At 41.7% G+C, this 26,189-nt stretch overlaps 1 protein-coding gene across 6 annotated transcripts in view; it reads left to right on the forward strand.

Moving 5' to 3' along the window:
- The window catches only part of EML1 (EMAP like 1), a 107,675-nt gene that overhangs the window by 5,975 nt on the left and 75,511 nt on the right, over nt 1-26,189 (forward strand). Inside the window, exon 1 of one of the 6 annotated variants that reach the window (XM_074825090.1) lies at nt 16,102-16,543. The exons of 4 other annotated variants lie outside the window; for them this stretch is intronic. In XM_074825090.1, the coding sequence (XP_074681191.1) occupies nt 16,477-16,543 (67 nt within the window). In that variant the 5' untranslated portion in view covers nt 16,102-16,476. Of the gene's footprint in view, nt 1-16,101; nt 16,544-26,189 lie in introns of those variants that run through there. One more of the 6 variants, XM_074825094.1, reaches the window with a different exon arrangement.

Below are 26,189 nucleotides of genomic sequence, written 5' to 3' on the forward strand. Positions count from 1 at the left end.
ATCCCAGACACAGGGTGTCACACTTTTTTACAGGTTTTACAGAAGCCACACACACACACCCAGAGGCAGAATTTGGCCTTTCTCATTTCTGCTTCATTTAGGCCAATTTCTACAGCTGTTCCCCAGTGAGAATCTCACTGAAGATAGCAGGAATTTTGCTTAAGTAAGGATTACAGGATTAATCCTTCTATCTCCACTCATGTTTATTTTGGCAGTCATTTAGATCGGAGATCTCTGGAGCTCCCTAGCTCAGGTTCTCTCCATTCTGCTCACAGATACTCATCTAAACGCGTCTCTCATGGATTAAAGTAGCAATTGCATTTACTAAGAGGCTTCTATATTTGCAGAAAAATGTTCTGGTAATGCCACCAATTAGATAAAACTGGGACTTCAGGCAGATAATAGAAAAGAATCTGCTGATAAGCATTGCAGCAATTTATTTTAGCTGGGACCCATGCTAGGGGTGAATAACAAGTCATCCATCAGTTAAATGACGAAAAGTACACTTGAGTTTTACAACCCATTCCCTTTTAATAACCCCAGGCACTATTACTCAACCAGAGAATATAGATGTTGAAATCTGTTCTTCTCTATTTATGTGTATTTAATGTGTTCAATTGCCTATATTAGCAAATATATATATAATAAGGAAGTCAAAGGATCAGTTGTTGTAGTCTTTTCTAGTAGGAAACTATACAATAAGATTTAATGCTCTTCACAAAAAAAGAAGGTGCAGCGTGTTCAGTAAAGAAATAATTACAGGGTTTTGACATTTATTTGATATAGCACTTTTGAGCAATATAAAAATTGCTATGTAAGTGCAAGTATTTTTCACCTATGCCTTTTATTTTACAGCAAGTATTAGTTATTTCTTCTTAATTCCAGATATATAAAACTGTTTTACCTACTTACTGGAATTCCAACGGACATGCTAAATATACACTGAAATCATCGTCAATTATTTATTTGAGTTGGCAAGGAAAAATATTTTTAAAGTTTAATGAAGCCAGCAGTGATACACAGTTTCATGTTGCTGAGCAACAATACTGGTGGCCAGAATTTTTAAGGTAAAAGAATACAGTATAATCATGTTGATGCCTCAGGGCTCCCTTGTACCTCCCACAGTAAAACTCAGGGGAGCAGGATCAAAGGGTGCAGTGGACTGCTTCAGCTCACTGAATTTCTCATGAAGAAACAGCAGCTTGCAGGTCAGGAGGGGAAGCTTGGGGACAGCCCCCAAACTCCACAGGTCCCAGAAACCCATGAGGAAGGAAGCTCTCACCTCCTTCAGGGCAGAAACGATTGAAGGATTCGAGTAAATTGAAGGGGAGGCTTGAGGAGGATGTAGGAAAAATTTGAACGCTATAGAGAGAGTAGTTAATATGTGGCGCTTCTCAGAGTTCAAGGATAAAGAGACATTAAGCGAAGTAAAAGGCAGAACATCAATTTGATTAAAAGAAGGCTTTTGCACAATGCATAATTGATCTGCGGGACTACGTCAGTGTGCTACTGAGGCCAAAAGCGTAAAGGATTCGGAGAATGACTAGCACTAATACAGGCCATGCAATCATCATTAGCTGCATGAGGTAGAATTTTTTCTTAAACAAGTTAAAAAAATATATATTTATATATATATCTCCATAAATATCTATCTTCATGCTTCTTGAGACTAAACAACTAAATAGCAGACCTGGGGAGAAAATTCTCCAGAGGACAAGCTATTTTATAAATGCCTGTTTTGTGGCAAGCTGAAGCCCATCAGGCACTGGGCCAGCCAGAGCACAGGTCTGGGTTAGCCAGGTAGTTCTTGTTCATGTGATGTTCTGTAGGGATGTCTCCCTGTGGGGTGGCTCTTGCTTTGGGCTACTTCCTTTGTACTCGGGCCAAACCCCAGTTTGGTGGGACCAGGGTCAATGAGACGGGAGACTTCATACAGGGGCTCCCACAGCCTCTGTGGCTTCACAAGCGAAAGAAGAAGCCTTCCCACTTGGAAAGGCCACGGAAGTCACACACTGACTTGACCAAGTCTGTCCGAACATGTCCCTTACTGATAAACGCAGTTCCAGCTGCATGGTGGTCCCGTGGGGGAAGGTGCAGGGCTGGAAGGAGCAGAGCAGAGAGCCACCATTTCCTTCACCGCCAGCTTCTGTTTCCCCCTGATAATAGAGGGGCTGAAAATATACAGCACTACAGCTCGTTATTTATTAACTGCATTTCCCAGTAAACACATCGGTGCAAAGCAGTACCAGATTATCATCCTTGATTTGTGCATATTTTTGAAAAGTGTACTCTGTGCCTACTGGGAGTTATGTTTTTGAATGTTCCTTTTTCTGTACTCTCTGAGTCATATTCACATCATTCCTATACCTCACAATATTTTCCCATTGCCATAGTGACTGCCTGTGAGGAAGGCACAGCCGAGTAACTTCAGGTTTTTACTGAACACAAATTGCCTACCAGACTGGACCTGTGTTTGAGTTTGCCTTACATCAGTCAGGAGGTATGAACTAGTCATTTTTATTTTTAAGAGAATCAAAATTCCTTTCCAGCACAGAGGCGATATTGTTACCTGTCTGATCTTAAAGTGCTCCCACCAAATGTTGGGCTGATCCTAAATATTCCAAGTAGGTCTGACACTGTAAGCAAGCAGTGACTCCACACCTGAATTCTCACAGAGCAGCTGAATTAATTGAATTGCAATAGTCACGTATGTGTTGCTCATTTACATTTATGTGCCACCCCCCCCTTCTTTTGAATTCCTTAAACTTAGAAAGAGTTTGGACCAAATCCGTGTTTCTGAACACCTCCCTCTGTTGGACACAGATCCAAATGTCACAGCTTTCTCAAATGTCACACTCTTACACCTAAGCAGAATGGCAAACCTGAGTTTCATAAGTGTGAAGATATAATTTTAAACTTTGTGGTTTAGGTTCTGGAATATATAAAAGATTAATATATTTTATTGATTTAAATGTGTATCTCAGGTAATGTGAAAGTCAAATTTCTCTTGTAGAAACTGCTTTCGTTAGTGCTGTGAAGGGCAAGTCCAAAAAATAGATTGTCTAGCCTTCAAGGTTAATGATAATTTCCAATGCCTGTTTAGGAGACTGTGCCACTAAGAAATAAATCATATTAGATTATTACTCTGTTTTAAAAGAAAAGGAGGACGGTTTGTACAGAATGCCATTACATAGAACCATAGAATCATTTAGGTTGGAAAAGACCTTTAAGATCATCAAGTACATGAGTACAGGTAGGTGTCTCTGAATGCAGAGAAAAGATAGGCATAAATGCCTTTCATCTCATACAAGGAAATAATATAAAGAGACCCAAACATTCGATTCTGTTCCTAGCAGTACTTTGTGATATGAAGACAAATACAGGCTGAGCTCACTTTAAAATATTTTCAGACGTGCTGATTACAGATGCCCAGGAGCATCAAACCCAGAGAGAGCTCTCCTTTCCGTAGGTGTACATGCTTGCCTGCTAAACAGCAATTAGACACTTGCAACTGAAAGCAAATATTGCAGTCAGTGCAAATAGCCTTTTTATTTCATCAGCTTGTCCATATAAGCATTATAAGAGTGGATCCAAAAAAGGGAACAGAGTAGAAAAATGAAATCCCAGACATCCCATGTATTGTTTTGGAAATGGACATTGAGGACACCTCAGTCGTAACGCCTACACAGGCTTTTGGCATTTCACTCTTGCAACTGTGACAGTGATTTTTTGCCAAGTTTTGACTCTGCTTTGTACCTCCTCATAAGAGGGAAAGGGACATTACCTCATTTTATAATGAGCACCAGTGGACTTGATTGCTTCGTGTTGACCTGACCTGACACACACCAGTGACCATGAGAAGAAATGCTGATTCTCCATCACTAGCCCCCAGAATAGTAGCAGCATACATATGAGTGCTCAGAAGAGTGACTTGATTTTTTGGTACATCAACTTTATTTTCTGGTATGACATTAATTAAACTGTTTTCTCCATCAGCTGCTCTTGGGGTGGTAGGAATATATTGCCAATGACTTAAATGGGGGCAAGATTTGATCTCAGAACAGAAAGATGGAGCAATGTCCTAATTTATATTACTCCAGCTTGATAGTAACTGAGAGATCTTGTAAGTAAAGCAGGATTATTTGAGGCATTCCAGTCAATTACCTGTGAACCTCACATGAGAAGAATAGCAAAATGCCCCTGGAAATGAGTCTGCAGCTACTGTTCCCCAGAAAGCTGAATGGATCAGGCAGTAACTCTGTGAGGTGGATCGCAGGAAACCTAGGCTGGAAAAGACCTTGAGAGTTCATCTAGTCAATCTGACCCAAGGCAGGAGCAGCTATATCACATCAAACAGGCCATATATTTGTATAAAATGATCTTAGAGATGTTCCATGGATGCTCTATAACTTCCCCAGGAAACTTATCCCAGTGCTTTATTGCCCTTACAGTTGGAAAGATTTTTTTATTCTAATGTAGAACTTGAAAAAGAATCTTTCTTGATACAAGTTAAACTGGACTTAAGGCTCCAGCTGAGGCATTATCAATGCTGAATAGAGTGGAAGAATTTCTTCATCCATTTTCAGGATTATTTATCCATTGCAGTATGATGCTTACCTTTTCCACTCTGCATAACATAGTTGACTCAATGTTTGGTTTGTGGTCTAATCTTGGTCGAGCTATTTCCTAACCAGTTATTACCCACCTTCCAGCAGATAATTCCTGTCTAAATGTAGTCCCCTGTACTGGACCTTAGTACATTTTATCTTGCTTTTACAGACAGTTCCTTCAAGCTTACAAGATCTTTTTAAAATTTTAATTTGCCTATTGACTAGCGTGCTTGCAGAGCTCCCAAGCTGTGATCTCCACATTTACTAAGTATGTCTGCTCCCTTTTTCAGTCACTAATGAAAATGTGGACTATAATGGGACTAAGAACAAAACCATGCAGAATCATATTTCATACATCCTTCCATTTTGTGTCACTTTTTAGTTAGAATTACCTGAACAGCCTTACACCTGTTAGAACAGGTGTAGCAGGGTCAGCAAGGCTGTTTCCTTATTTGCTTATGAGTGTCATGAGTGTGCAAAAAACCTTACTGAAGTTGAGTTATATGACACCAACTGCCCTTCCCCTCTCCACAGCACAATACAGTTATAGAAAGAACTAGACTGGTTTGACAGACTTTGTTCTTACAACTAAAGCTGAGTGGGAACTAAAGCTGGATGCTACCCACTTCCTCCTTATCTTCTAGGCACTTAAAAATTGTTTAAAAAATGCTAGATTTTGAGGCAGGCACTGAACTTAATCAGACTGATCAATAATCTCCTAGCTCCTTTTTTCCCCATTTTAATGACAGGCATCATGCTTTCCTATTTCTTATCCTCTGACACCCTCTACATCTAGTCACTCAGAGTCAGTAGCAACCCATCCCATTAAGCATCATTGGATGAAGTTATTAAGTCTAGATAATTTGAAAAAAATTATCTGAATAGAGTACAGCCATGACATGAATCAAAACCTGATTGATCCTAGTAACAATCATCTATTTACTAGGTTAATTTTCAGCTGGATCAGTTTCCCTGTCCAGATCCCTGCACACCCTTACAAATCACTGTGGCAGTGGGATGCAGGAAGGCAGCGATGAGGTGGGAATGGACTGGGGCAGCCAGGGTGTAACTACATTTTTTGGCAACAGCACTGGCTTAACATGTTTGTTGAAATACAGCTTTAATGAAGACACATACAAAAAAAGTCATTAATTACTTGCACCTTCCCCATGTCATCTGTCAATTATTGTCTTGCACCCCTGAGTAGTGGACCACCACTCTCTTGGCCTTCTTCATATGCATTTGTAGAATGACATCTTGTTACCTCACTCTCCCTGCTTGTATCTTATTTTGTGCTTTTGGCTTTCTGATTTTACCTCAACGTACTTTTGATGTTCATCTATACTTACCCTGAATAGTTCAATCTCTTTCCATACACTTTCTTCTGGTCAGGTCAGTAAGGGGCTTGTGACGAAGCCAGGGACTTTATTACTACATTTCCTCTCCTTCCTCTACATTGGGATAACTTGAATTTCTGATCTCCAAGGGAAAACATGCAGGGATGGAAAAACCCTGGGTTTCAGTCTTCAAATGCCATATTTCCTAATTTCACATGGAAGGAAATGGTGAATGAATGACAAAGCAAACACTCACACTTCATCAGATGAACGGAAAAAGTACAAAATGCTAAATCATATCAAGACTGTCCCCTAATTGTATGGCTTCAATACGATATAGCTCTGAGCAGGACACAGCCCATGGAGGACATGAGCAAGAGAGAAAAGGACGTTTTTTCTGCAGTCCTCCAGCAGTTCTGATCTGCTTGGCAGAGCTGAATGTAAACAGATATTTTGCTCTGCTTCTGGTCTCTAATTGCATCATTTTCCACAAGTTCACATGTGTGACAGCTGAAAATCATGAGTCACATGTATTCTTTTCCAGCATAAAGTATTATTTACTCCTTATTCTTGGATGGTCACCAAATGACATTTAAAAGAGTGAAATTGGCAAAATATCCTTTTATACAGTCTTGTACAGGTTTTCTTTAAAACATCTTACTGATATGAAATGAACATCATCACCTTCTTTGAAATGCATTTTTTTCTTAATTGGTTGTATGATACTAAATTGCATCAATATTGCTAAGCTTTTTTTCCCTTCTGAAATGATTGCTGAATAAGAAAATAGCTGCTGTTGTCTTGAAATAAAAGATGTCATGAAGGAATGGGGAGATATTATAGATGTGCAAATCTGAAAAATCTGTATCCAGAGTTTTGACTTTGCCAAAAAAATGTTTAGTTGAAGTGTCTGATGAGCATTAAGCAGCTAGCTAGGTTATGTGTAATTATTTCTGCATATAGCACCATAAAGCTATATAACACTTTTTCTGACAAATAAAAAGTAATGAAATCAAGACTTCAGCTGAAACTGATAGTGCTCTGCAAGGTTACAGCTGCTGAAGACTTGGCCCTTGTCCTGTTCTACCCATCCCTTAGTCTAGGGGATTCATTCACCTTCATGTAGGAATATTTGTCTGAAGGGATGGTTTGGGGAAAAGATGCAAAATTCTTCGGTGCAAGATTTCTCAGACATCTGTAAAATATACCACAAGCTGGTTATGGTCAAAACATTCATTAAACAGCTAATGATATGTAAAAGAGCTGTTTAAGCGGAAGAATGTAAAGGAAAAGGCAGCAAGCCCCTGCATGACAGGGCTGCAGGCTGATGTTTAGAGCAAGATCCTAGCTTGGACTGCACGGTGGTCACGCAGTGTCCCTTGGCAACCTCCAGCCCTTCATCAGCCAGTGCACGCTGCAGGGGTTTTACGTTCTTAATTCTTTCGTTCATGGCTGCATCTGCTTGTATAATTGATGGCACACAATACATATTTTTCTTTTGAGATTCATTCTATTCTTTATTCCAGCATTTATTCTGTCGGAAAGTAGTGGGACAAGGAGGGGTTATCGGGCATCAAAAAGTTGAAAACAAATTCTCTTCTTGCCCTTTTTTTCTTGAATTATGACTGCGCTAATGACAAAACCCTTTTAGTTTCCCTCCTTTCTCTTATCTGTAGCTCTGGTTCTCTCTTCCTTTGAAAGCTGGAGAGAGAAACATCAGGTGGTGAAATACTTAAGAATTAAAGGCCTGCATCAGGAAGCGTTTTTAAAATTAGGTGACTTGGTATCTGAAACAAATGCACAATTGTTCTTCATGCTTGGATGGCTGGCAGCCAGGCGGCAGGGCCTGGGGTATTTCTCAGGGCTTCATTCAGAGACTGTCATTATTGCCCCTATTACTTTTTCCTCTGTCTAGGACTCCCTTGAATGCCACCACCAAAGAGAAGAATGCCACGCATGGCTTCCCCTGAGGAGGATTAGTAATTCTACACCTTGCACTGGCTGGCAGAGGTGTTTTAAGAACAACCAGCATTCTTTCCCCAACAGCCAAATATTTTATTACTGTATGGACCTGATCCTGAAATTTAAACCCCGCTGTCTATTCATGTTCCTGGACAATTCAGTGAAGGTTTCTTTGGTTCAACCACATTTTATTTCTTAAGTTTTATATGTCAAAATGAGATGAAAAGTAGAATTTATCTAAATTTCTGGATACACTTATGAATCTGTAGAAAGAAAAAACACATGTAACACAAAATTGCTTTGATGACATTGTGGGCCTTGAGTGATTGCACAGGCCAGAACAAAAAAGTTTATTCCAAGTCAAATTTTGTTCCAAATTAAATAATAAAGTTTAATTCAAAACAAAACTATAGTTATCCACAAAAATAAAAGCTACAGTCCATGCTGGAAATTAGTGTAAAGTAATGTTGAAAACTGTAGGAAAGGATTGTTCTCTATTGCTTTTTTCTTGAGCCAGTCAAGTTTAAGTTAGTGGTGATTTAACTGTTTTCTTCCATCCCCGGGTTGCGTCTTGGGATCTTGTACTGGGAAAGCAGAAATGGGCTGAGGCAGCAAAAGCCATGGAGGGATGAAGGTGTCAATGTAGGTGGCCTTGGGCTCTGGCAGATATCAAAGGAACCTGCGAGCGTAGGGAGCTGAATTTCCTGCCTATTACTTGTAGGTCATTCTGCCTTCCACTCTCCTGCTCCACCACCCGCTTGGGAAAATCTCATGGAAATTCAATGAGTTTGAACCAGTGGAGTTTCTATCGTCCCCTGCAGAAATAACCCACACTGTACAAATGGAATACTGTGTTCCTTCTTCCCCTACCTCTTTTGGTGTAATTAATACTGTACCTGATGAAAGATACAGGAGATGGATAAGTAAAACATGAAGCTAGGTTAGTTGAGGCAGTAAACGGGCATACGTGATGACAGGAGTTAAGATTACAGGTAAACTCTCCCCAGCTACTTTCTATGACTTGATTAGTAGCGCAAATTAGCTTTCCCAATAAACCCCTCACTAAAAGCAAGCATAACATATGAAATCACTAGAAGAAATGCAGTATTTTTTCCAACTACCTCTCAGAAGACGCTTGCCATAGTTCGTTTTCTGTATCTGGGCAAATTTCCAGTAACATAAATTACCAATTTTCTCTCTTATTGCAAATGTAGAAAGTGACATAAATGAGATTGGCTAGCCCTTTCTAACAATATATTGAACACATGTGGTGCTTCATCTTACACATACATTTTTATGCATGCTTTATTATTTACATGGCCGACAGTAAATTTTCCTAGTACACATCAGTTCCCATGAGATGTCCTTAATTGTGCTGGATCCTGAAAACAGTGAAACACTGACATGGGAAGATGGGGAATTATGAATATCAGTTCTGATAAGGCACAAGTTTAAAACATCATCCTACTGTCTGGGAAATGTAAGATATAGTGCTGAGATACCTCCCTCTGTTCACAGGCACTGTGGGTATCTGTTTGCAGAGGAGAGACACTTCTCTCTCACAGTGTAGCTGACATACATCCTTTGGACATATACTTTGTCCTCTACTTGTGGGTTTTACACATTCTTGTAAATTGTTAGTCAAATTAAAATGCTCATTCTAAAAAACTGAGCAGAATTACTATTTTAGTACCACTTTGTTTAAAAATGGAAGTTTTTGTGTATACCTTAAATGATCAATTTGCTATGCTGTTATTTAAGTACCATTTAAAAAAAAAATATATCCACATTATAGCTTGGTCTAGTCTTATTCTTCTCTAATATAATTCAGAAGGCATAGATTTATATTGTTGTGGCTTTGTATAAACCAGATATTAAATTGTAACAAAATACAACTTAAATATATGCATAAAACAGACCTCTGGAATATTTATTGTCACAGAAACATCTTTATAACCATAACATAAAAATTAAAACAAAATCAGTGACCTCAGCCATGTGCAGGAGGAGCATCGATGTGGGGCTAGCCACACAAAAGCATCTCTTTTTCATACTCTCTGAAAACATTTCTCAATAGCTACATGCCCGGGGCTCCCCAAGGTCTCAAGGGGTGCAGGAAAGGTCCTTCTGCTGGGAGGGAATTCCCTGTGGGGAGTGACATAGACCTGTAGGGATGACCCTCCTGTGACCCGGCTGGTGAACTGGTGAACCTGTGCCAAAGCTATTGTACCTGAAATGAGAGAAGCCACTCTCACAGGAGGTAGGATTCGTGCCCCTGAACACATACGCCTCAGAGAGCTCTGCTAGTGTAAGCTTTCAGCCTCTATTGAGGGCTGAAGCCACCAAATGAAGGGTTGCAGAGCTGAGCTACGATTGAAAACTTTTAAGGAGTAATTCTGAAGAGCGGATGGATTATTTCCTCATATGATGCCATCCATCATTGCGTCTCTTCACATCAATCTCTCAGAGTATTAATGTCTCAGAAATGCTGTTCCCATCAGCACAAATCGCACAGAAGGCAGAAAAGGAGCTGTGTATCTGTAGTGTACTTTCTTCTCATCAGTTTAGTATCATAATGTTATATCTGTGGATATAACAAGATTGCAGTTGGCCATTACATACAGTGATGTGTGTTGAACACAACTTGTTAGGGGACCTTACAAAAATAAGAGTATGTCTACTATAGGCACTATGCTTGAAAGCATTTAATAATAAACCATACAAGTAATATCTTCAGTGTTTGCAGGCAGGGTAGTCTAATGGCTAATGCGCTCAACTGGTAGTTATTCTGGTTTAGGTTTTGTCACTGAATTCCTGGCATGACTTTGACTGTGTCATGTTTTCCCTCTCATTTTTCAAATAAGTAAAATAAAGACATTTAGTTCAAAAAGGTGGTGCAAGTCTGAAAGCACCACTGTTTGCTAAGCAGCCTCCCGTCTTTGAATGGGAAGAGTCAGAGGTGTGCAAAGCATTATTCTTTTCATCTTCAAAGCCTTCTCTTTGTATTTACAAAATAATCAATCTGCAAAGCAATATTTTTTTTCCTGGGCAGTATGATTAAGAATATTATTTTTAATTATGGGGAAAATTCCACAACTGCAATATATGTCATTTGAAACAACATGATGTATACAGACATATTGCAACATATTTTCATTTGGATTGTAAAACACGCATACCTTTGATGGTTTCATCCCACATTTGTTATATTGTATTTTTAATGCGCTCAGACTGTGCTGGCATAATGGTGATCCTCCCCTTATACCCCATCTTTCCCACATGCATGAAGTGTGCTTTGTAGTGACATTCATGAAGACCCCTGCTGTGGTTGAAACGCTGGAGTCCTGCTATTTAGAATGAACGATTATTCCAGCAGTTGAAGTGTTTTCACAAAGGAGACTGGGCGGCAAGGCACTTCTTCCTTTCCTACACCACAGTAGGAGAGGAAATCCTTATTTGAGCCTATGATAGGACCCTGAGAGAGAATCCCACTCTAATATCTGGAGATAGTCTAGCAGTGAGGAAAAGCCACTTCTGAAGAATGAAGACAATTTATTCATTGCATGAAATTCTCTTAAAAAGCCCAATCTCTGGTGCTGCTCACTGGAGAGAAAGGGCAAACCAAAAAAACCCAAAGAAAAACAAAAAATAAAACAACCCCCCCCCCCCAACTGTCTAAATTGGGATTTCAGCAGACTTTAGGCAGCTAAATCCAAAATTTAACCTCAGAGCCCCTCTCTGCTAAATGCTGATCCCATCCTGTGAGTGCCTAAAACCCAGGCGCTGGCTTTCCCTTCCCCAGGGCTCCTGTGGTGTGTACCTTGCAGCTGCAGCTGGTGCTGCTCCTGCTGGGCATTGCGGCTGCTGCTGGGCATTGCGGCTGCTGCTGGGCATGGCGGCTCCTGCCGAAGCACCACGTCCTCCAACGCTGAGGCACAGCACCGTGCCAGTGGAAGGAGGTCTGGGCTCCGATGCCAGCTTTCGGACCACCTGACTCCCAGTGCTGGTGATGAACCACTGGCAGAGATGCCTGTTTTTTCTGTTTTGAATGAGTGATAGATGATTCAGGGAGAAGCACACGCGTGGTACCTTGTGTTTTGGATTGTAGTCTGGGGCCAGGCACCAAGTGTTGCAGTGCTTCAGTTTTTTAATGGATAAAACCTCTGACTCAGAAGAAAAGCAAAACTTGAACAAACACGCAATTTAAAACCTTCCAGGCTCAAGCAGAAACTGACTGCTGCATTAAGTAAGACTGTAAATGGTGAAATGGACTCTTATGTCTTAAATGGAAACAAAGTGAGCTGCAGAATTGAGCTCAGCTCCCTTTGATCATGCTGCAGTAAACGTGACCTATGAAACGGTTGCTAAAGAGCTTGAGGGGCTCTTCAAAAGTTAGTCATGGTAAAATAGATGCTATAATTATATCCACTGATAAATATTAGCAAAACTAGCACATTTGCTGATGGTGCTAGATGCTTTGCCCAATGAAGATTACTGTAGTTACAAAATATGTTCAGTGTGCGCAGCGGCCGTCGAAGCTTTCACAACATGTTCAGCAGACATGCATTGCACCAACCTGAAAGAGCCTTCCAGCCTCTGTGGTGAAACAAGCCTTCACCTCCTGTAAACTCTGCAAAGGTGGGCCCAGCACACCCGCTGCCACCAGCAGCTCTGCACAGCAGGCTTTGCCACTGACACCCAAATCTCAACATCCTTCCCTTACCAAGCACCATCATCGCACTCCCCAAACAAGCCCGCTGGAGGCAATGGTGTTCAGCGCAGACCCAGGTGTCAAGTATGAAGGACAGATTGTCCAAGCCATCACCAAATGGTGAGAACAGCCTGACACTGTCCAGTGACAGAGCCACTGAAATGACCCAGAAGGGAAAATCCCTCTTCAAAAGTCCTTCTCTGCCAGCCAGGTGAAACATGCTTGTATTGGGCTTTTTCTCTCAACATTGCTAAATATAAACAGTACAGAGATAATATTTATATAATCAGTGTCTGCTATTTTAGTGGATTTTGAGAGGATACTGTAACTTAGATTTCTTTGTTTCATATTGACATGGTGACTGGGACAGCTCACTCGACTCAAAAGTAGCATTAGCTACAAAATCATATTATAATACTCTACAATTCTACGGTGTTGAGAGTTATGAACTACAATACTTCTGATATGAAACTGCCATAGGGTATTTTTTTGTATTTATTAGTAATGCAATAGAAATAGAAATAAAAAAGGAACAGGAATACATAAACATCAAGATTATTTGACTATAGCCTACTAACAGGGAGTGAAAGCAAGGATTCTTTGTCTAAAATTAGAGTATTAACTCCTGAAAATTCATCTAGGGATGGGTAAAAGCTCTCTTGTTCTCACTTAGCAAATAGTCATTTGTCTTACATTACTCAATACAAATGAAATTTAAATCATTAGTTACAAAATACAGCTTTCAAAAATGTGACATCATACAGGTTCTGACACCGCCTGCAATGAGTGTGCACAAACATACAGCAACAACTCCCCTCCAGATACATCAGTCCCACTACACTGCTCAGGATGCCACCTCCCCATCTATATGATTTCCCATTTTCTGATGCACTAGCTTTTATCTGTACAAATGATTAAAGTTACAGTTTACTGAAAAATGGACAATAAAGTGTTTTCATTGTTTCACCGTACCAGCAGAATTCCCAGAGACACATTAGTGCATTGTTCAGATCCACTGTCCCATTGTTCCCACAGCCAGACAGAATTTCTTTTTCATTTTGCGCCTTGTGGTGTAGTTTAGTGTAATAAGATTGTAACAGGTCTCAAAATCTTTTCAATGAAATTATGAAACTGTTTTCCTTTCCTAACCCTTGCCTTCAGAATATAATGGCATCATACAAGCGTCTAGAGACTGGAGTTGAGATTATTTTCTGTCACATCACTGAGCTGATTTGCACTATGGTGAGCTCATAGGCTTCACTGACACCTTCACAACTAATTTTGGTGGGCAGTCTGTTGTAAGGTTTCAGATGTTGTATCTTCCTTTAACGATGCCATGTTCAGATCAGGTTTAGATTTGAGTTTCTAAGTGACTTTTAATTTCTGCTCTCTGAAATGGAGCTGCAGTGCCCCTTTTTTGTCCTTTCTCCTGCTTTGGCAGATGTAAAATTTACTGGGCATTTATTTCGCTTATCTTTGTAGCACTCTCACTGACCCCACATTTTTTAGTACGGACATAATACTTCTAGATAGCATAGATTCCATAGATTTATTTGCCAAAACTTGCACATCTGAAGGAGGTATAGGTTAAGCTAACATTGACATTTAATGGCGAACACACTACTTGTGCGGTAACTGTCTCTAGCTGGTGAAAAATTAGCATATTAAAACACTTCTCAACCTCAAAAATAATAACCTAATCATGGCAATAGTATTTTAAAATGAAGGAAATTCTTAATTAAAGTTTGTATTAAAAATGAGCTTCATTTTTCTATTATTGTAACTTGTCTGCCAAAAATCCCATGCATATGTGTTTCTGTGTGTTGACTTTTTTAGAACAGATTGACATCACTGAGAAGTTTAACGGCCTATGCATGAAAAGGTCCTGAGAAAACCTAAGGGTTCTGTGTTAATTTTAAAGATGAGAAAGAATCATGGCTCATTTAAAACATTAAGAAAATCTATTGTCTTCAGTATTTTTGAAGTAATTTTCTCTTCCATGCTTTTTTGGGTTTTTTATATACTTAAACTACCATAAATTTCTGTTATTTTATAGCCCACAGCTACAAAATGCAGTTGTTTTTGTCAGGTTATCAGGCTGGGTAAGTACTTGTGTTGAAGATGACTTTAACTCTACCGATATTGGCACTGGCAATTCATGAGGGAGCACTTTTCACTCTGCTTTAATATGGAACTGATATCTCTGCCTAATTTTACAGCGTATTTTTGCGTTAGCACTACCATGGTTTAGTGGTTGGTGAAAAGACTCATATATAGCGATCCCACGCACGTAAATGGATCCACATGACGGAACTGCCCTGCAAAAAGCTCCTGAAAGGACTGAGACCTGAGGACACGCTTTGTTTTGCTAAGTGCTTTGGCATTTTTCAAGATGAGAGGTGTTATAGATATGCAATGCACTATTCTTCTTGTGTACCTTGACGAGCTTGAAATAAAAATGCGTTTCAGTCACTGGACACTTAAACATCGCTAGCATGGAAATTGAAGGCCATAAGGTATAAAACAAGTTTACATTACTAGCCACCGGTTTTGTATCACTACCTTCATCTCACCGTGAATGGACATTATAGATACACCTACATAAAATTATCGAAATCAGCTGAAATTATTTTAGTATCCTATATTGGAAAAGTGTATAATATTCTTCAAACTAAATAGTTAGAACTGTATAAAATGGCATAACAAATTACTTTTTTGTTATTGTAAGAGGGCATCAATTACAATATTATCTTGACAATTCTATGTTGTAGCCAGTTGAATCGCCACTGAAACCAGTGGAGGACATAGGGTGCAATTACACGCAGTCTGTTGCTTCACTGAAGAAGCAAGAGGAGCGTCTGACGAAGCAGCAGTACGGCGAGTGCTGCCGCAGTAAGGAGGGATGCTGAGGCTATGCGCTGCGCTCTCCAGCTGACAGGCTGCCCCAGCAGTTACCGCGCAACTTCTGCCTTGAATTCGGAGAGATTCCGACCCGTGGCTCCCTGCGCGGCCGTACTTTTGGCTTAATCCCCCGAGCCACTCGGCGGGTATTTCCCTCCGCAGGGACGGGGGTGGCTCTGCTGCCCCTCACCCCATCAGGACACCCGTCTGGCTGGCTCCCGCGGGCGGCAGGGCCCCCCGCCGCGGCACGGGGACCCCGGGCTCGCCCCTCTTTCAGACGAGGGCCGGGTTTCGGCGGCGCAGGGGCGGCCTGGCCCGGCGCGGGGGCTCGGCGGGGCCGCTGAGAAGAAATGGCCGCACCGGCCCCGCGCCTGCCGAACAGACGCGGCTCCTCGCTCGCCCTCCCGCCCCGGGGTCCTCCCCCCCGCCCCGCCTCTCCCCGCTGGAGCTAGCGGTGCCCCGGGCCTCACGGCTGCGCTCTGCCGGCCCTCCCGCCGCCCGCCCAGCGGCTCCCTTCCCGCGAGATCCCGCCGGCCGTGCTCTGACAGCGCTCCGCCGCCGCGGCGCCGGGATCTCCCCTCCGCCGGTGAGCCGCGGGGCGGGGGCTGCGCCGCCCGCCGGAGAGCCGGAGGGCGGCCGCCGCCGAGCGGAGAGCAGCCCCGCGGCCGGGGAGGGGAGGGGAGGGGAGCGCCCCCGCTGCCCGCCCCGCCGCCGCCGCCGCGCCGTCACGGCGCCCCGCCCCGCCCCGCGGGTCTCCCCCCTCGCCTCAGCGGCGGAGCGGAGCGGAGCGGCCGCCGCCCCAGCCGTGGCGGAGTGAATGGGTTGCCATGGCAACTGAGTGAGGCAGGCAGCAGGCCGCCGCGGCCCCAGCCGCCTCCGCTCCTCAGCGTGTGGGCGAGGAGGCAGCGGGCGGCCGCCGGGACAGCCGAGGGGAGGCCGGGAGCGCAGCGGCAGGATGGAGGACGGCTTCTCCAGCTACAGCAGCCTCTACGACACCTCCTCGCTGCTCCAGTTCTGCAACGGTAAGGGCGGGGGCCGCCTCCCGCCGCCGCCCCCGGCGAGCGGCGGGGTCCCGGCGCCCCGGCGGGGCGGGAGACGGAGGCCGGCGCGGGGAAGGCAACGCCGGGAGCGGGCCTGCCTGGGGCTGCCGGCGGCGTCCCCGCCGCCCAGGGCCGCCGGGCTCCGCAGCGTAACTCGGGGTGAGGAGGAGGAGAGAGGAAACTTCACCCCCCTCAGCCTCCCCCGTTATGCAGCGGGAAGCCCGCCAGTCCTCGGCGCCGGGGTGCCTCCGTGAGCAACTTCTGCACCTCCTTCACTCACAGGAGTACGTGTAGCGGGCGGTGTGTGTGTGTGTATGGACACGGCGCGTGTCTGCAGCCCGGGCAGCCCGAGCCATCACCCACCGCTGCGCCTCCCCGCTGCGCCTGTGCCAACGCGCGTATAGATACGGATATAGATCCATGTGTGTGGACACGGCCGAGCTGTGACCGTGCGTATGTGACCCCGAGGCGCGCAGGGGCGCGCGGCGCGGCGGGGGCAGGTGTCCTTCCGCCCTCCACCCTGCTCCGCTCCCTCCCCGGGAGCCCACCCGGCGGCTCCGCGCCGGCCAGGGACAGCTTCTAGGTGTCAGATGCCTGTGCGGAGTTCAGGGAGTTGGCCTGCAGTTGCTGATTCTGCTTTCTGTTATTTTTTAAGGTAGGGGTTATTGGGGTGGTGGCGTCACCTGGGTGGCAGGGTGACAGGGGAGCTGCTGGGCTGCAGTGACAGGTCGTAAAAAAGGAAGAAGGAGGTGAGGAACTGCCAGTATCCTCAGAGGAGGTGTTTGGAGGTTGGCCTGCACAGTATTTGGGATTATTCAGCTGGCTGGTGTTTACAGTTATTTGGGGGGAAATAAATCTGGTAACCTAAATGTTATAAAGAGTACTTCATGGTAAACTTTAAGCTCAAAAGACCTTATTTTTATTCTAGTTATTGCTTTCTAGCAGCAAAATTGCAAGCATTCATAATCTCATATTTCATTGAAAATTGATTTGTGGATCTCTCATTCCTCCAGATTTTAGTAGTGGTCTGGCTTTCTGCTGCTATCTGAACAGCCAGAGTCAGGTTCATTCTAAATTGCTTCATGACAGCAACTGCATCAAACATAGCTGCCTCTTTTCTTGGAAGAAATGAGGATGATAAATTTTACATTATTTTCTTTGTGGTGTGGTGCAAGAAGGGGATGTGTTATCAGAAAACTCTTAATAACGTGTGGACCTTGAGATCGTGTGAGCAGTTTTTCAGGGCACAAGTTGCCGCGCGTGTGGGCTGTGCATTGTGTGGTGATGCTGTATTCTAAGAGCTCTTCAGGAGAGACAACTATGACTATGTATGGGGGTTGTACGCTAATAGCAGATGCCTGTTTTGCCTAAACTTAACAAATATTTTATTGTAAGTATTTTAAAAAAGAAAACATACAGCAGCATATTTCAAAGTTTATACTCTAACCCATTTATAAGCAAGCTGTCTTCCAACCAAAATCCCTGGGCTTTGCTTTTACAGTGTTCACGATAGTAGCATGCATGTGGAAGCAGTAGAAGTAGCAGCACTTTCTGAATAGTTTGAATAAGCAGAGTAGCATATTTCTGAGAACTGTCACTCATGTTGATTTTGTAACTCCGAGCACCTATTATACGTGATGGAAATAAACCGTATGTATTTATGCTGTACATAGGTTTTAAAATCTTAGTTAATCCTCGAGTATTATGTTCTAGAATGTGTTACTGACAAGATCGCTCGCCTAGCTGTCATCTCATTGTAGATAGTGAGTGCAACGGCTGTTGTAAACTTGTATTATTCTGTGTTTATAAAAGAAAGTGGTTGAATTCAGAAGACTTTATGAGTTTGTCTTCAGTGGAACTATATTTGATGAGACGAGGAAGAACAAGAGAATCAGGCCTTTGAGTACTGGCTTGAGATGATCAGACACACAAGGAAAGAAAATACAGATGGAAGATGCCAGTGAGGGTTTTGAGGTTGAAAGAGGAAAAGAAAATTGCTTTACAGGGAAGTTGAAAGCTCTTGCAAGTATAATGGATAGTATGAAAGATGATGTGAAGGTGGGAGTGGGGCAGGCATGAAGAAGAACCAAACAGAGCAAACAAGTGGTGGAGATGTGAAGGAAAATGCGATTATGGTATAGGGTAAAGTGAAATACAGAAATGGCTGGTGAGCACTTGAAGTGATCATTGCTGTATGCGGTGAGGTTTTCTGTTCTGAACATAGAAGAAAGGATTAATTTTAGTTTTACAAGTAAAGATGTGATGGAATATTCTGATGGTCCCGAACTGAAGAAATGATAAAGAGACTGTGTGTATTATCTTTGGAAAGGTCTGAATACAAAGCCTGTGCTCCTGTAAAAATAACTGCGGATCACCTGTAGGGTAGTGCCTGAGCCCAAGAATGACTACAGCTTCTCCCACTTGCTGGTCCCTTCTCCCTGCTCGAGGCAGGTGGCAGCTGCGGAAGGGATGGAGGAGGAAGGGAGCAGTTGTTGGCAAGAGGTTGTGATGGGGATGAGGGAGCAGGATCTTGCCTGTTGGAGGGCCTGGTCAGAGAAGAAAGGAATACTAAGAGGGCAAACTTACCCCAAGCCTCCATTTCTCTCTAGGAGGGGCTCTGGATTCAGGAGAAGAATTTGGGTCTTCCCACACCCCTCCTTTACTCATAGGCAGAGCTAGCCTGCATGGTTGTTTAGTAACGTATTTTGATGGCTTGCAATGTGTAAAAAATACAGTAAATGGAGAAGGAAGGGAGAGAAGAAATAGGTGAGGAAAATAAGTTCGTTTTGAGTTGCATGTCTAAAATCTAGGGCAAATATTTAGCACAGCCAGTTCAAAGACACCTACTTTCTTCAACTCTGTTTTACAGAACAGTAAGGGTAGGGTTGATGTTTGAGAAACATGTTAATGAACACAAATGTCAGTCTGAGATAGCATCAAAGCAAGAAATACAAGCTTGCATTGTGATTTTAGGCAAGTTACTTCATTCTTGTTGCCTTAGTTTCCTTAGTTGTAAACTCAGAGGAAAGTACATACCTACTTTGTGGGAGTTTATCACATTCGTTTGAAATCTTCCTCTTGTTTCTTCAGAGGACAGTCTCTTCAGATGCACAGAATGTTTTGCTAGTTGCTGTGGCTATTCTGTTTGTTTATTTTTAAGAAAGACACTAAAATAACTCCTCTTAATGCCTGTCCAAGGACAGTTCTCAACTTACATCTCACTTTCTAGGTAACAAAGAATGCTGTTAGTTAATTTTGCATGTTGAAGAGTAAAGCTTGGGTAATATTAACTGTGCCTGGTTATAGATACCTTCCTTGGTGTTGATGTAACTTTTATGTAGTATTTAGGTAGAAAGCCGTTATGTTTATTTACAGTCAATCAGGGTGTTAGTAATATGTTATTTAAGCTGAAGGTAAAAGTGGTAGAATACTGATAAGGCAAAATAGTGTCGAGGTTTTTAGCATCTGCTTAAAAGTGATGGAGAGAACTGCACTGGACGTGAAACTACAGAACAAAGCCTGTACTGGAATCATAGACAGTGCTCATCTTACCCCCAGCTGATTTAGTGAGCTGCAAGAGTGATCAGCAGTGATTATAGGCAGGTTGGGGAGGCATGTAACGTGTGGGCAGAGGTCTGTGGGTCCTCTGACCACAGTTCTCTTATCCATGTGTAGCCGTAATGATGACCTAATAAATATGGCCTTCACCGTGCTAATGGCTGTGGGCAGGATTATTAGTCATGTAGAATGTAAAGGTGAAATCTGTGATGCCTGTGCTCTGCAAAATTCCGCTGTGGGCTTAGAGAAGGAAGAGAATTTATCCTTGATTCATTTACAACTTCTAGCAACTCTTTGATGTCCTTCACTTGGATAGTGGGAAAATTGGAGATGACAAAGGGCGGTTTCTGCAGCCACGGATGCGTTAACAGAGACTTCAAATTTAGAATATCTGGGTAAAGCAGTAAAAAGTGTAAAACAAATTCTCTTAATGAAATTGATTTCTTTGGGAAGGGATTCCATAATATTAATTACAGTTCTGTTTAACTGATTACCTGAAGTGTAAATGCTAGTAGAAAAATTCAGAGTTCGAGAAAATTTTGAAGTGATAACCAACTATGTTAACATTTATTAAAAAAAAAAAAGAATAAAAAGAACCCTCTTAAAAAGTAACAGTTCCTTTTCAATCCCTCCCTCACCCCAAAATCACTAAATCATATTCTTAAGGTTTTTGACAGTTAATTGGTAATTGATAGCTGGCAATAGGTAATTGGTAACTGTCAGTCACTATTTCTTTTAAGTCATGAAAAGTAAATTGTGGGAATCAGTTCATATACTAGTTTTGGTCAGTTTATTTCCAGCTCGAATCTCCTGCTTCTGTAATTATCCACCATTCCTGAAAATAAATCAAGTATATGTACATTTTCTCTCCAACTCATGCATCTAAAAGTGGAGCAATGCCCTGTAGGTGAGGAAGTGAACATCACAAACAGGAAACCTTTATGGACAGTATTATTCTGGCAGTCGGCTCTTCTTTCCCATTTGACTCTCACACTTCCTCTCCCTAACCTTCCAAAATACAACCAGTTACTTTCTTCCTACAGCTGGACCAAAATTGCACAATATAGTATGGATTGGGGAAGGAGCAATGGTAAGTTGAGCCTTATAGCTTTCAGGTCACTAGCTCAAATCTGTGACGGGTTGGAAGAGTCTGTAATTTGTCGTCCTGTGATCAGTTCCTAGGAATAATGCAAAGCAAAATTGGATTTAATTTGGTTCTCAGTGGGCAGACTCACACACTCTGTGTATGAAAAGATGTTGCAAACGTGTTAATAGCATTACTCGTGTTTGTTGTTTTCCTTAAAAGCCTATATCAACACAGATGGACAGACAAACCAGGCTTTCTCATGTTTCATTTCTAGACCTGTTCTCTCCAGGACAGTGGCATGTTTTGAACTTGGGAGTGGAGGACATACCCTACATGAAGCTTCTATCAGTTTTATAGGATAGTAGAAGATTTTATTACCCAGAATTGCTTGGACAGCATTTTCTTATTTTTTCTTTCATTGAGATTTGTTCTGGCTCTTACAGTTGAACTCTTAAATGTAATGCTGGATTGGACTCTACATTATGTGTCTGTTTTGCACATTTTTGAGCTATAGAGAATATAAGTTAATTTTTTTTTTATCAGCTTGCTTCTAGAACTTACTTTCTTCTATCCCGGAATAAAGGGGACAGGTGGCGTACAGAAACACATTTTTTGTATGTGCAGAATAAATCAGTACACATGAAATAAAAATAACTTGGTGTAATGGACACTTTCACAATATATATTGTTAGCCTATTAAGGCTCAAACTATTATTTTTAATAAGACACTATATAAGTAAAATGAATTTGTTGCCCTTTAATTAGCTATGTATTTCCAAATCGTGAATTATTAAAGCTCATTTAAGTCATGGATTGCATTAATTGCTGGAATTTATTTATTTATTTTTTAACTAAGCTTTTAAAAACAAATGAAAATGTAGACCATGAGAGAATCCTTCGGTGATAGCCAAACCTCAATAGAGAATCTGTGTCAGTGTTAGCAGTATGGAGAGAAACTACAAGTATCAAGTATTTTATCATGAATAAAACAACATACAGAATTGCAAATTAAAGCATTGGGCTTTCAGCAGAAAAACATGCTTTATCTGATCTTCAAGGAGTTTTTAAAAATTTAATAGTACTTTACAGAGCTGATAAAATATGTGTTTTAAGTTCTAATTAAGAATAGCAAAACTCAGATTTTTTTATTGAAGTTTAAACCACAAGCAAACAATTCAAATAAGGATTAAAATTATATTAGAAGTACATTATTAAAAAGTGAATACGTGAGGAGGCAGTGAGGGACTATGCCAGTTCAGCGACATACATTTTAATAGGTTTTATCCTGACTTCCCTCCTGTTTCTCCTTTCCTTAGAAATTTAAGATGAAGATTTTAAAGTTGATGTTGCAGTTCTTTTGTCAAGAGAAATTTTGCGAAGCTGTAATGAAGAACCTGTCTTTTGATCATTAAAATCTTGAGGAAGATGTGAGGGAATAAGTAGGAAGGTTGCATGAAACGGTATAATGACTACATTTTTTTGTGGAGTGCTTGCTGTTCACAAATGACACTAATTGGGCAACCATAAGGAAATGTGAAAGCTTAGAGGGAGTGCAAAAGGAACTATGGATGATGCTCGTCTTCCATGAAATGCAATTTAAAATGTTCGTCCATTACATAATTAAAATGTGGAAGTAGCTCCCTGAGGTTTTTTAGGGAGATGGGGTGGGGATAATGATATGTTAACATGATTTCACTAAATTAATTCCTTGGAAAGTAATTAAGTGAGATTGTCCACACTCCATTACTTCCAAAGAGTAAAATCGGACATGGTCCATCATTTTCTTGTCTTGCTTTGACATGACTGATTATTGAATAAATATAATATACTAATTTGAAAACTAGTATTGGAGGTCTCTAGCCGTGTTTTTAGATACTGCCTTTTTCAATTTAAAATCTAAAGTAAACACCTCATTGTGAAAAAAGCAGTCTGCATTTCTTAACAGCATAGACCCTCTATTTGATTGGAAACTTAAGTAAGTTTCCTGAAAACAGGAAAGAAGAAATATTTTCTGGTTTTAAGTGTAACTTGTATAATCTGTTGCAGATCAATATATGAAACATTGCTACTGCCTTGTATCATCTGAGAATTGTGTGTGAACGGGAGCCTAAGCTAAGCTTTAAGCTGTGAGGTTCCTAAGATACAGACTAGATAAGCACATTTCAGTAAGTCAATAGAAAACATAGAGAAACAGTCACTGTTTCAAGCTAGTCAAGGCAAGTATTTTTTAATGAAAACTTTTAAAAGAACCTTGTATTTCGTGAAAACCAGCTGTTTCTTTTTCTTACAACTGTGGTGAAAAACACAACAAACAGAAACAGTTTTTGAGATTTCCCGCTGCAGCTCCTGAACACCCAAGTGGGGGATGACTGGGCAGTGGTGTCTAGAATTTCCCTGAGGCTGTGGAAGGTTTTGTACCCTGAAGTCAGCAGCATTAGGGACAGCTTTTAAATTTTTTTTTCCCCTTGGGGAAAATTAAAAAAATCATCCTGAAACCTGAGATATGCTGACAGACAGTTTCATATTTATTTTATGTTTACTAAAACCAGTTACCACTCTGATGCTTCCTTCCCCTTTCCCGTCCAGCACTTCCCAAACTGTTTTACACAGACCTATTGCTGCCTAGAAAGCATCCTTCCATCTCCCAAATGGAGATGCTGCTTTAAACAGCGTGCAGGGTCCAGCAGGTGGGTCCTTCTCCTGACCCTGAAGTAAGCAGGTCAGGCTTAATGTGTTACCTGACATGGTCCTACCGCTCAGTGTCCGATGAACTGCGTGCTGGCAGAGGATGGCTCCTTGGAGGTGAGCGAGGTCTGCGGCTAGATGGGTGGTCTGGCGAGGATGGCTGGGCTGCAGGGGGCAATGGGGTCTTTATTTAAACTGATAAAAACCTGACAGGCATTAGCATATCCTGAGACTCAGGCCAGTCTTTATTCGAACCAGTGTCTGCACTTCTGTCTTTTTGCTTTACATCTTCCAAATATAGGGCAAAATAATAGGGCAGTGACAGCCAGGACTATGCTCAAGTGATCTGAAAAATCAGGCCATCATTTTTAGGTTCCAATTGAATTTTGAATTTAATTTTAAAATTTAATTTAAGGAGTTCATGTCCATGGATTATATGAGGCATGGATATAAAGCATTTTTAAAATAGCACAGTGTAACACAGTAAACAATTACTGATGTGATCTGGGGTAAGAGACAAAATCGTGATGCTGTGCAGCTGATAGGAGTTTGGCTGTGGACTTCAGTAGGACTGCAGTGTCAAACTCTGAAAATGCTCATGGCAAATTCCAGTTGAGTCTAAGAAAATGAGGATTCTTAGAAATTTTCTCTCACAGTAAAAAATACACACCACTGTAATTTAGCTAACTCTGTACAATGCCATGCACTGAGGGAGTTGCAAGGGTAGGTTTTTGCTTCCCTTTTATGCTAGACCGTGTGTGAGAGAAATCCCTGTGGTGGCTGTATTTCAGTTTGGAAATAAGTAATTTCCTCTGTGTTCAGATGTTTTCATGAACTAATTAGGGATCCTTTGGGACAAAAAATTTTATACATATAATTTTTAAGTTAAGCATTTATATGTTTTGCAAGGCTCGAGGCCTTTCTCTACTGAGAAGTGATAAAAAATCCATTTTTAAAATTTGGGATTTTGGTGTGTGGTCTGGCAGACATGTAGACTGGGGTCAGCTACCAGTGGCATACAGATAAACCTTTTCTCGAATGGTATGCTGTAGGATCTGCAGCGGAAAGACAGAATGTTTTAAAAGAGGTATATCTAAGATGCACTAGATGCTGTCTCTTAGCGCTCTGTCTACAATAGCAGGAAATGTGGGATAAGAGGAAGAAATCTGTAAAGCAAAAGAGTTCGTGGTAGGACTTGGGTATCTGTACATCTCTGCATTTACCGTGGACTGGCTGTAGTCTGATGCCGTGCACAGACACACGTCACTCATCAGCACCTGAGCGCTCCTGCTGTGCTACAGGAGTGGACTTCCAAGACTTGGCCACGATATGAACCAAAGAGGGGTGAGTGGTGATGATCACTGCGTGAGCACCCTCTGGGTCCAAACTAAAATATGTATAGGGAGCTGGTGGTTATCACAGTTAGCAGGCAGTGCTGCTGTGGCAGCTAGAGCTGAGGCAGTTGTGCTGTTGTCTTCTTTGAGAGATGTTGTCTCCCAGTATCTAGCCTCTTACCATCTTTCTAATCTGGGAAGAAATATGGTTGATACACTACTCCTGAAAAGTTGCTTACTTGTTCCACTCTGTTTTTCTTGAGAAGAGATTATTAATATCATGAACAAGTGACCACAGGACTTGTGTTGGGCTTGAGCACTTCTGTAGGTGTGAAGAGTTTGTTTATCAAAAAGCTCATTATGGCCACTGATTATGTTCAGAACTGAAAATTAAAAATTCTTGACTTCTTTTGAGCAAAGTTTAACAGATTGGACAGAACTAAAATCAAGGCTTTATATCTACAACAGTTCTGCTTTATTAAAAGCTCTAAGCACAGTCATTTTAAAGGTGGCAGGGGGGATATGGGTGTGGCAGTTTACCTGGCCTTTCTATTATTTAATAGCTCAGTGTTCCACCTCTGCTTTTGAAGCCAGATAAACAGGATACAAATAGTAAGGTTTTTGGTTATAGATTCCCACCCCCCCATCATGATTGATGGTGGGTTTTGCTTTGATTGTTTTTGCTACATTTCACAGTTTGTTATCTGAAAGACTTAGAATAAGCATGTTATCTGCACAAGTCTGAAAAAAAGGTTTCTCACTATCGCGCCAGTAGTCTTAAAGAAAAAATTTATAGCTGAATTAAATCATTGGTTATCTGAACTGTATTTCAGCTTTTATGACCTGCATGCTCTGTTTTGGTTTTTGGAAACAGTTAAGAAACTGAGTCGTGGGATTAAATGTTCAGCTATGGAATTGAAAAATGTTTGCTGTTAAGTGAATGCTTTATAACTAAAATTCATGG

The sequence above is a fragment of the Strix aluco genome, chromosome 4, assembly GCF_031877795.1.
Source record: "Strix aluco isolate bStrAlu1 chromosome 4, bStrAlu1.hap1, whole genome shotgun sequence".
Lineage (NCBI taxonomy): Eukaryota > Metazoa > Chordata > Aves > Strigiformes > Strigidae > Strix > Strix aluco.